This window comes from Neomonachus schauinslandi, chromosome 13, assembly GCF_002201575.2.
Source record: "Neomonachus schauinslandi chromosome 13, ASM220157v2, whole genome shotgun sequence".
NCBI classification, from domain to species: Eukaryota; Metazoa; Chordata; class Mammalia; order Carnivora; family Phocidae; genus Neomonachus; species Neomonachus schauinslandi.
In genome coordinates this window covers 14,523,727-14,535,918 of record NC_058415.1, presented here as the reverse complement: position 1 = coordinate 14,535,918, position 12,192 = coordinate 14,523,727, and the positions used below count along the sequence as shown (strand labels likewise).

Genomic DNA, 12,192 nt, shown 5'->3' with positions numbered 1-12,192 from the left:
TCTCATCCTACTCATTCTCTCTCTTTTTTTTATTATGTTATGTTAATCACCATATATTACATCATTAGTTTTTGATGTAGTGTTCCATGATTCATTGCTTGCATACACTCTTTTAATCAAAACTCAACCACTGGAGTTAATATATTCCTGTTCTCTTCTCAACCCTTATTCCACATTTTATATCTCCCACTCAGATATCTCCTCGGAGCTTCAGACTTGCAAGCCAACACCTCCCTGACATCTCCACGTGGATGTCACAAGGGCACCTCAACTCAGCGTGATCGTAACAGACCTCTGAGTCTGCCCTCTCTGGGTGGATCTCGTCTTCTGTTCCCTCAACCAGTGATGGCCAACACATCCATCCAGTTGTATAAGCCTGCAACCCAGGGGAATCTTGTCCCTAGCCCTCTCTATCCAACCGGTCACCAAATCTCACTGATTTTTGCCTCCCTCTTGTGTCACAGATCTGCCCATTTCTCTCCAACTCTACCACCATCTGTGTGTCTCTTTCCTGGCCCACTGCAATTACCTTCCAACTCATCTCCTCTAGCAATGACTCTTGCTCTGCTCCACAGTCCAGTCTGTTTTCCTGCAATTTTTACTCAGTTACTCTGCGGTTCTTGTTTATATACACATTTTTAAATGCAAATCTTATCTTACCTATCTTCCTCTATCTAACATCTTTCACTGGTTTCCCATTGCATTGCCCTGGGAATAAATGAAAAACCCTGATGAAAAAAGCCTGATGCTTATCTCTCTGGCCTCCTCTATTTCCACCAACCCGCCTTCTCCACCCTCCACCACAACAGTTACCAGTTCCTTCTCCCCACTGAGTCTCTCTACACAGGCCTTTCCTCTATCTTTCTCTGCCTAATTAACTCCCATTTAACCTTCAAACCTCAACTCGAATGTCACTTCCTTAGGGTTGCATTCTTGAAGCATCTCTTCAAAATAAGCCAAGTCCTCTGGTTTCACACTACATGGCATTCTGCAGTTTTCTCTTTTAGAAATTACATACTTTCCCATGCTCATTTGATTTTTGACTCTGAGTGCAAATAAGGCAAAATCTGCATCTCTTTGGCTTATCACTTTATCCCAACCCCTTGACGTTTTTGCTCTTTCCTCACCAGCTATCAGTTCATAGGAGCTCCAAGCGTACTAGCTCCACAGGACTGATGAGTCCACAGCAGGCTGCATCTTGAGGAGGTTCATGTGCTCCCACTGAGCCAGGGACCTAGTGTGGCTTCCCTCTGTGTTTTATACTTCAAAAAAGGGTTAAGGCTTCCATGAGACCGATCTATACATGTCAGGAGGAAACAACTTCTAGGTGAATAGTATGGAGGAAAAACTACCCCATCTGTGCTCCCAAAGGAATAGCACACGGAGCACAGCAGTCCGTTCTGTCCCTTCTTTTATTCAGAAGCATTTACAAAATGCCAATTTGTGCTAAAGCCCTAGGTACTAGGAGGGACACTTATTCATGGAGGGCCTACCATGTTCCAGGACTGTAAATTGTAAGTGGCAATTTACAAGCAATATTTTAAGGAAATTACCATTTTATGAAGAAGTGAACACTTAACAAACCACAGTATAAAACCAAAGGGAATAAGCAATCCTCTATAATCTACATTATTCCAGATCCTTAACATAGTCCGAGTTAAAGACATCTGAGAATTTTATGAGGTCTCAGAGTTCCAATTAAAACCTACTTTTCCAGGTTCTTAATTATTCACTAGGACATGAAACGAATTACAACTCCCAGAGGCCAAATACGTTGTATCAAGCATCTAGATTAGAAAAACCCTGAGTGCTTATTCAAACAATTGGTTATTTGAAAGATATTTTTAGCTAGCTGTACATTTTGCTGACTCCTAAAGTGAACTTTTCCAAACTGGTTATCTTGTGGCAAGAAAATCCAAACACCATTTATTTATCCAACAAATACTCATCTGAGTGCCTACCATATGCTAAGAGTTGTGGATACGAATGTGATAAAGTCATAGCCCCTGCCTTCAAGGTGAGGTTATAGGGGATAACCAAGAGATAAAGTAAGAGCCATAAAGAGGTGCCAAGCAAAAAGTGGGGCATAAAGGGGTTAGTTAGGCCTGGGAACAGGAGAGCTGGAGTGATAACAATGATACCACTGAGGAAGTGACACTTAAAATAGTCCTGAAGGGTGTATTCATCCAGCAGATGGAAGGTGAAGGGGGAACGTAAACAAAAACACAAAGGCATAAACGATATGGAAAGTTGGGCAAACACTCAATGAGGCCAGGTGTAGGTTCATCCCATAGTTAAGCAATGGGGAGCCATAAAAAGATTATTTAAAGAATAAACTAGTTTTTTATTTTATTTTTTAAAGATTTATTTATTTATTTATTTATTTGCCAAAGAGAGAAAGAGAGAGCCCAAGCAGGGGGAGTGGCAGGCAAAGGGAGAAGCAGGTTCCCTGCAGAGCAAGGAGCCCGATGCGGGGCTCAATCCCAGGACCCTGAGATCATGACCTGAGCCGAAGGCAGACGCTTAACCAACTGAGCCTCCCAGGTGTCCCTAAACTGATTTTTTAAACTTGCACAAGGATGTTGGTAGCAGAACTGTTGATGGTGGGCAAAAGGTGGAAACAATTCAAATACCCATCAACTGATTAATAAAATATAATGTATCCATAGAGTAGATAATTATTCAGCCATTAAAAGGAATGGAGCTCTGACTCATGCCACAACATGGGCGAACCTTGAAAACATTAAACTAAGTGAAAAAAGTCAGGCACAAAAGGTCACATGCAGGTCCATTTATATGAAACATCTAGAATATGCAAACCTAGAGAAAGAAAGCAAATTCGTGGTTGCTGAGGGGGGAAGGGAAGAATAGGGAGTGACTGCTCCATGGTTAATGGGCTTCCCTTCGGGGTGACAAACATACTCTGGAACTAGGGAATGGATGTGGCTGCATGACATGGTGACTGTCATAAGTGACAATGAAGTGTACTCTCAAAAATGGTAAACTTTACATTAAATGATAAAAGTGAAACAAAACCAAAAAACTAACAATACAAAAAGTTATAGAGTACAACATAAAAATTCTCCTCCACATTCCCAACTCTCCACTCCTGCCCTACAAAAGTAAGTATTATTTAGGTTTGTAATTTTAATATTGCCTTCCGGAAATGTGTTTTGTATGTGTGTAGATATACACATCCAAACTGTGGGCGCATGGACGGGGCTGTATGATCACACGATACACTTTTTCTGTCCCTTTAAGTTATGGGAGAACATCAGGCCGTTAACATTTCTACAGCATTATATGTAAGCCTAGAAGAACTTGCTTTTAATTAGTTACTGTTATCATTGCTTTAGCCTTCAAAGATGTTTTTTAACTCATGAATCAATAGCTTGTCGATAAATTGAGGTCAACACCATTGGGTTTTCAGGTGGGGTTTTTACTGAGAAAGGTTCATTCTGCCAAAATAATTTTTAAAAACCCAGGCTGAGAAAAGAAAGAGCACTGTGACTATAGAAACAGGAGTCATGGGGGTACCAACGTGAGCAGGGCTAAGAGGGGAAGAAAACACTTGAAGGTATTTGTTAAGAAGTGGTTTCAGGTAGTCGTGCATGAATAACTAATTCCTGGGGCAAAAATCAGCATTTCACAAGCAGAGGGACCAAATACAATAGCTGAAAGGCTTTGAAAACCGGATCTCAATTAGAAGTTAAATTTAAAGTTAATGTGACTTATCCTTTAGCATTAATAAATTAGTGTAATTAAGTTAACTAAAAAATGCCTTCACAAAGGAAAAGGGTATGGCTTTTTAGAAAGTAGAAAGCAATGTCAAAATCATGCATGAAATAAGATCTTTTGGGAGATGATCAACGTGTATTCCTCAATCTTAGAAAAGGATTGCTGAGAAATTCTAGGAACAGGAAATGTTAGAGACCCAGAAGGGAAGCAAACTCCGGTTACACCCAGCAGCCTCAAAGAATAAGTCCAATTGTGCTTTTTAAAAATCTCTCTGGGATATCATCTTACACCTGTCAGAATGGCTAGAGTCAAAAAGACGAGAAATAACAGGTGTTGGCAAGGACGTGGAGAAAAAAGAACCCTTGTGCACTGTTGGTGGGAATGTAAATTGGTGCAGTTGCTCTGGAAAACAGCATGGAGGTTCCTCAAAAAATTAAAAATAGAACAACCATATGATCTAGTCATTCTACTACTGGGTATTTACCCAAAGAAAATGAAAACACTAATTTGAAAAAGATATATGTACCCCAATGTTTATTGCAGCATTATTTATGATAGCCAAGAAAGGGAAGCAACCCAAGTGTCTATTGATAGATGAATGGATAAAGAAGATGTGGTATAAATATACGATGGACTCTTACTCAGCCTTAAAAAAAAGAATGAGATCTTGCCATTTGCGACAACATGGTGTATCCAGAGGGTATTATGGTAAGTGAAATGAGTCAGACAGACAAAGACAAATACCATAGGATTTCGCCTGTATGTGGAACCTAAAAACACGAAATAAATGAATAAACAAACAAAAATCAGAAACAGACACATCAATATAGAGAACAAGCTAATGGTTGCCAGAGGACAGGAGGAAGGGGGATGGGCAAAACAGGTGAAGGGGAGTGAGAAATACAGGCTTCCAGTTATGGAAAGAATAATTCACGGGGATAAAACACACAGCATAGGGAACAGAGTCAATGGTGTTGTGATCGTGTTGTATGGTGACAGATGGTAGATACGCTTGTGGTGAGCATAGCATACAGACTTGTGGAATCACTGCTGCACATATGAAATTAATGTAACATTGTGTGTCAACCATACTTTAATTTGAAAAAAAATTATCTCTGGAATTAGAAATGTCTTTTTTTACCCATCACACATGAATGTCTTTGTATTACACATTACATTCAACACACCTTACTGACCATCTAATTGGTACTGAAACAATAGGACAAAGCTGAGGGGCCCTAAGGACAATAGAATTTCAGCCCCCCCCTTATGACAGGAGGCAGCAGGGACTCCTGGAAAGAGCACAGACCTTGGAAATCAGACAAGCATGGGTGTGGATCTTGGCTTTGCCATTTACTTGCTGTGACGGCAGCCAAGACAGACAACTCTCTGAGCCTCCATTATTCATTTGTAAAGCAGGGGTGAGGAAGAAGAAAACGATGATCATGATGCTATCTCATCTCAGGATTGTTGATGTACAAAGAAACCGTCAGAGTCTGGCACACAGTATGACTTAATAAATGTTACCTTCTCTCCAGTTCACCTCCCATTTGCCAAAGAACTTCACATCAGCTCAGTGAGTGAAAACGTTCAATAAAGCTAAGCACGATGAAAGGTAAAAATGAAATAATTACTTCAGTGAAAGAAAAATAAGAACAGTGGCCAATATTTATTGTGCAATTACTATGTGCCAAATGCTTTACACACACTATCTCATCTGTCCTACCATTCCTTCGGGTGCTATTGTTGTCCACATTTTGTAGATGAGGCTGCCAAGGCTCAGCTATGTTAGAAAATTCATCCAACTAAGAGGCAGAGTTGGGATTTGAATCCACATAGTCTGACTCCAGAAGCCATGCTCGTAGCCACCAAAAAACCACTGGTTTCAATATATATGCCAACATTTATGGGAGAAAAAAAGGTAACCCATTCCACTTCCAGGATGATGGCCAGGGAAACTTTGGAGAAGATGACATCAGAATGGCGCCTTGAAGGAAGAGCAAGATTTTATTTTGACAGCGGTGGAGTGGAAAGGGGGATATAAAAAGGAGGACTATTCCAGGCTGTGAGATTGGCACCAGCAGAGGAGGCAAAAAAGAACACGATGTGCTGGGAAACAGTGAGGAACTGGCAGGGATAGACATCCCTCGGCTCATGGACACCTCATGGTGTAAACCAGTCATGGAAATCCTCCTCCCATTTGCCAGAGAGAAGGATGGAGCAGGAGGAAGTATTAGAAAAGCAGGCTGGGGCCAAACATGTCATGCCTAGAATGTCGATCAGGGGCATTTGGATCTTAGAGATAACAGAGAGCTGCCGGTAGGTGTAAATGAGGAGATACGTGATTCTACCCATGCTCCAAGAACGGAACTGTCAGGCATGAGGAGGTGGTATCAGAATGGGGGAGAGCAAACAGCTAGGGGGCAACTCTATTCATTTAGACAGAGACAATGAAAGGCTGGACAAGGTCAATGACACTGGAGACGATTGTATATACAAAGACAGCCAAGAGGTAAACTGGCCTGCTTGACTACTGCTATGGGTGCCTGAAAAGACACCGACATTTGGGGCCAATAAGAAGACAACAGAAATGGGAAAAGGGGAAGGCAGTGAGCAGTCCTTTGAAAAATAATTTGATTCTTTGAAAAAAGCAGTGCAATCGTTAGAGGTGCTCTGGGCTGCACTTAATGGAGGTGTAGACAAAAAAGACATTTCATGGGCACCTGGGTGGCTCAGTTGGTTAAGCAACTGCCTTTGGCTCAGGTGATGATCCTGGAGTCTCAGGATCGAGTCCCGCATCGGGCTCCTTGCTCAGCAGGGAGTCTGCTTCTGCCTCTGACCCTTCCCCCTCTCGTGTTCTCTCTCTCATTCTCTCTCAGATAAATAAATAAAATCTTTTAAAATTCAAAAAAAAAAAAAGACATTTCATTCTCACGCAGAAGAATTCTGAGGGCAATGGCCAGTTCTAGGGACAGTTAACTATCCGGTGACGTTATTCATGGACGTATCTGATGATGTTCAAAGACGGACTAGGTAAGTGCCTCTGAGATCCTCTTAATGTTTTCCTCAGAGTCTCAAACAAAGGCGGCAGCAGCTCCACTCCTCATATGAAAGCATCCAAAACGGGAAGACCTTCTCTTACCACCTTTGTTAAGGAGAAAAATATTTCCAAGAAGCGTTTGAGCCAACCTCCTGCATGTCAGAATGTCATCCCTGGTCACCCTTCACCACCAGGAAGCTGGGAAAATAAGTATCCCACCATATGATTTAATACAGTCACATATAGCTCTCTAACTCTCTCATCAAATCCAGCTGACTTGACCTAAGTCACAATCAATCCTGTCCACCTCTCTCCATCTCCACTGCTGATAACCGATGGTGTTTATCGGGTGTGTGCTACGTGCAAGGCATTCTATGCACTTCACAATTACTAATTCACTTAAGCCTTCCAACAACCCTATGAGGTGGATTATGCTAATTATTTTATACATTAGGAAACTGGGAAATAGAAATGTTAAGTAACTTCATCAAATTCACATATGTACGTGACAGAAGCATTCTTAAGAATTCATATCTTACCTAAAACTAATGTAACACTGTGTATCAACCATACTCAAGAAAAAAAAGTACAAAAAGAAATTTGTATCTTAATTGGCGCACTACACTGCCTCTTTTTTTAAATATTTTATTTATTTGAGAGTGAGAGAGATCTCATAGAGAGAGAGCACGAGTGGGGGAGGAGGGGCGGAGGGAGAGGGAGAAGTGGACTCCCTGCTGAGCGGGGCTCAATCCCAGGAGCCTGGGATCATAACCTGAGCTGAAGACAAGTCTCAACTTCCCCACCTGTAAGTGGGAATAACGACACGGTGGGATACTAAATATGATGTGCTAGGGAACCTGTCAACAAACCCTCATTAGATCTTTCTTCCCAGCTGCATCTTTGTGTCCCAGTGGGCCAATGACATGAGCTGGGCAGCTTCACAGCTGAGATCTGGTGGCCTCCCCACTTCTCACACAGTGCATCGCAGGCCACGGCATTCTTCTCCACTTGCTGGTCTGCATGACGCCACCATGTGGAAATATGCAAAAAATACTAGAGTGAGTAAGAGGTTAAGGGTTTGCTAGTGATGTGGGAAACTAAAGGCAGAAGGAAACGTAGATAAAATTAAACATCCTTATAACCTGCAGCCCATTGACAGATACTTGAGATAGGCAGATTATAATATTCCTCCAGGAAACTGAGCCTTCTTTAGCAGATCAAAGTCCGTTTGGAACTTCCCTTATCTTTACTTCTCCCAACCCCAAGGTATATAATCACTTGCTCCTCACAGGCCCGGAGCAGCAGGGAACAGCAGGTAAAAGTTCTTTCTGCCCACGGGTCCTGTCCCTGTGCTTTAATAAAAGCACCATTTTGCACCAAGACATCTCAAGAATCCCTTCTTGGCTGTCGGCTCTGGACCTCACCCTACCAACACCAACACACAAACATTCAAAAACTACATCACTAGGAGCAGAGGGAAAGAAGGGGACAGAATGAATATGGCATGTGTTAAGTATCCACTAAGTGCCAGGCATTTTCATATATTCTCTCATTTAATACTTAGCAAAAGAAAATCTGATTCTACAAATGAGGAAACGGAGGTTCAGACAGGTTAAGTGTCTCGCTCACGGTCTCAGAGAAAGTAAGTGGTGAAGACCGAACTTGAACCCAACTCTCTGGTTCTCCATAGGACTTGCTCCTGCCATCCCAGGACACTACCCCCAAACTGATTCTCTTCCTCGTGCTTGCTTCCGGTAAATGTGCATTATAAGACCCAAGACTTCTTTTAGGCAAGTTTAAAGTCAACCTGATCCTGTTCTAGGTGGGAAGAATTAGATATTTAGTAGTATGGGAGCATACAGCATCTCAAAGTTTCATTAAATATCTGCAAATAAATTACACATGCTGGAGTCTTTCTTTTAAAAAGGTACATGCCACTCAAGTAGAAAAACTAACTCTGAATTCAAAATGCCCAATACTAAAAGGTTGACTAGAGAATTTTTTTAATTAACCTAATTTTGAATGAGCTTTAATTAATGAATTAAAAGTAGTTAGTTATTATCATGCTCTGGATCTAAATGAAGTTACATGACATGAGAGCTGAGGTCTAAAAGGGAGAGGGAAGACAGAGGAAGTCATTCTCCTCTCTCTCACATTCAACCCTAGACATGTGTCTTGTGAAACATCCTAATCAGTGAATTGGTAACTGTTGATTTCTCTTCTAGCTGCAAGGCAGTTGATTGTGGACTACGTGTAAGGGGAGAATGTGCCGTATATATTTCAAGATTTGATTTCCCCCATTTTGAAAGTGGGAATGCTTTGCCTTTATAGTTGCTGGGATAATATTTATTCAAAAAATGTCAAGGTTCAGGGACGCCTGCGTGGCTCAGTCGGTTAAGCAGCTGCCTTCGGCCCTGGTCATGATCCCAGTGTCCTGGGATCGAGTCCCACATCGGGCTCCTTGCTCAGCAGGGAGCCTGCTTCTCCCTCTCTCTCCCTCTGCTTGTGTCAAATAAATAAAATCTTAAAAAAAAAAAAAGTCAAGGTTCTTATACCAAATTAACTCCCCATAAAATAAATATGTAGAGTCATCGTGACGTTTACATTTTTACTGAGCTAAAGCTGTTCGCACCCTTTGGGATGATCAGAAACATCTAGGGGGTGTTTGTTAAAGTGCTGGTTCCTGGGGGTCATCCTCAGAGAATGTGAATTTATAGGCCTGGAGCAGGCCCCAGGAAATGGCATTCCAGCCAAGGTCCCAGGAGATTTGGAGGCAGGCAGTGGGTGGATTACATCTTGGGTAACCACAGTGTATGGGTTGTGTGTTGGAACCAGTTCTATGGGATCTTGGGAACTAGTTCTTCATTCCCACTTTCAAAATGGGGGAAATCAAATCTTGAAATATATACGGCACATTCTCCCCTTACACGTAGTCCACAATCAACTGCCTTGCAGCTAGAGGAGAAATCAACAGTTACCAATTCACTGATTAGGATGTTTCACAAGACACTTGATTAACTCACCTTTGTATTCAATTCCTAGTCAATTTTATCTTGTGAGGGAATGGCATTTTCCTAAATTTATAACTTCAGTATGCTCCTTAGTGGAGAATAGACTCCCTGAGTCAGTGCTTTCCTTCTTCTGTACAACCCCCAGCAGAGGTAATTTTGTTTTAGATAAATTATTTCCTTTTCTGACTCCTCTCTACTGGTTGAAGACAGTCTTCAACCCACCCTCTTGCTTGCTATCTTACCAATTAAAGTTCTGGATATGGGCAATTAATTTTTATAAAGAAACCCAAGAGTTGAACAGCTCCTTGTGATTAGGCAAGCTCCTCTTAATCCCTCCCCAGTTTAGAGGTCTCTGTTCCGTTGTTTCTTGGGACTTGCCCCAAGCTTAAGTGTTCCTCCAAACTTGAGGGTCAAGTACACAAGGCAATAATTAAACAGTCTCCCCATCTGGGGGAGCTCTGAGAGTTCCATCACCTTGGAAACACAGCAGCAGGCTCCCTGAATATGCACAGAGAGAATAATTTTTAAGCACCGTAAGAAAACAGGGTTCGCTTATCCCCAAATATAAGAGTCACGATTCAAAACCGTCACTGACTGGGAAGCGTATTTAGTCAGGAAGAGTCTCTTCAAGCTGACAAGTCACAAATAGGTGTACTTTTGCTAACCAGACTGGTAGTTGGGGAAAAAGCTCAAAAATACCCCATCCTCATCTTTATTTTTTCTGCTAAAAATGGAATGGCTTCCACTTATCAAACTGGCCAAGCCGCTGCTGATGAAGTTACCACCTCTGGCACGGGGCATATGCACGGTAAATATTAGACATCAAGTTACCTAGGTCGTTTGTAGAAATCCCGATTTTGGAAAAAGAAATATAGAAGATACACTCATAGAAGACATTTTGAGCCTGAAAATGGAACTGCTTGCTTTGATGCAAATGGACAAATGGCTATGGGGAATTAGAGGGGACATGGATAATTTCTCTCAGACTATCCTTTCTAGTATTATAAGTTATCTAGCTGGAGTCGTTGGTACAGTGTCTGTTGAGCGAGCAAGTGAATGGAATCAGTTCTTTGCTTATTATGTGCGCTGAAAGGGCTAACCAACATTAACCAAGTGACCCCTCCTCTGTTATTTCTTCCACAATAAATTCAATCAAATTTACGGAGCGCCTAGCCTGCGCCAGGCGCCGGAGATACAAAGATGAATGAAGCAAAGTCCAGGTTTCTTAATGATTTCTTAAGATTTGCGAGGGCATAGCCTCGCTCCCCCTTCCACTGCAGCCTGGACGGCTGCTAACCAGTCATGGGAGTGCGTACTCTACAGCTCCCTGCTTCTGGGAGCGCGTTACTCCCAGGCCAGCCCACGAACCCAGCGCCAGGGCTCTCCCCGCGTTCTCCAAGAGTCAAACAATCAAGTTCAACTCCGGAGCGGCGGCTCTCGCTCCGCGCGGAGCGACTCCGGGCTGCGCAGCGCACCGCGCGGGACTCCTTCCACCTGTCCGCGCGCCCGTCGGGGTGCGCCAGACCCCGCGCCCGCTTACTTTGCCGCTGTCGCTCACGCCGAGGAGGTGATCCCGCAGCACCTCCATGGGGCAAGTCCAGGTGGAGTGGATGAATGTCCCTCGGAAGATGTGCGCCAGGGACGGCATCGGGGCGGCACACATGTCAGCGGCGGCGCGCGGCGCGGGCTTCGCGAACCGAGGAGAGCGCACCCGGCGGAGGTGAGGCGAGGGGTCCCTGCGACTGCGGGCGGCTGCCGGGCGCACCTGCTGGGGGCCTCGTACTGCCCCTGCTTTCCCGAGCGACAGCCTGCCCCCTGCAGGCCGCGCCCAGGGGCGGGCTTCCTGCCTCCTCGATGCCAATAGGATTTTTCTCCTGTGACTTGGCTCCGCGCTCCCTTGGGGTGTGGTCTTTCTCTCCTCCCCTGTGTTAGTTTTTGATAGGTTAACTCTTTGAGCTTCCAAAATCACCGCTCACAACGCAGTACTTTTAACCTCGGGTGGCTGAGCTGCCGATCCAGGGGAGAGAGGAGAGGGAGATGAAAGAAGGGGCAGGAGGAGCCCAGGGGTCCAGCCCTGTACCTTAGCTGGGCACTCAGTTTGCTATCGCTCCCTGTCCCCCAGCCTCCTCCACTTTTCTTTATTGGCATACCTAGAGTTGCGTCTGCCTGCTTTCTCTTGCCCTTTAAACCTCGGGCTATTTGTGACCAAACCTTGTACGTTCTCAACCTGTAGCACCCTCAAGGTCTGAACGGGCCCAAGTTCAGGAAAAGGTGGAAAGGTCAGTTGGAGCTGCCTGCTTTACCGACCAGTTTCATTTTCACTTTCTGCAGGTTGCAGAATTTGTCCTAACCTGATGTTCTGAAAGCATCTCTTAACGGAATTACGGGGGCCCCCACCGGCGG

The 12,192-nt window shown here is 43.7% G+C and overlaps 1 protein-coding gene across 2 annotated transcripts in view; it reads right to left on the bottom strand.

Moving 5' to 3' along the window:
* GDA (guanine deaminase) overlaps positions 1-11,452 on the bottom strand; it is a 71,226-nt gene extending 59,774 nt beyond the window's left edge. For both annotated transcript variants that reach the window (XM_044920325.1, XM_021694313.2), the window contains exon 1: positions 11,330-11,452. In XM_044920325.1, the coding sequence (XP_044776260.1) occupies positions 11,330-11,452 (123 nt within the window). The remainder of the gene's footprint in view (positions 1-11,329) is intronic.
* Between the last annotated feature and the right edge of the window lie 740 nt (positions 11,453-12,192).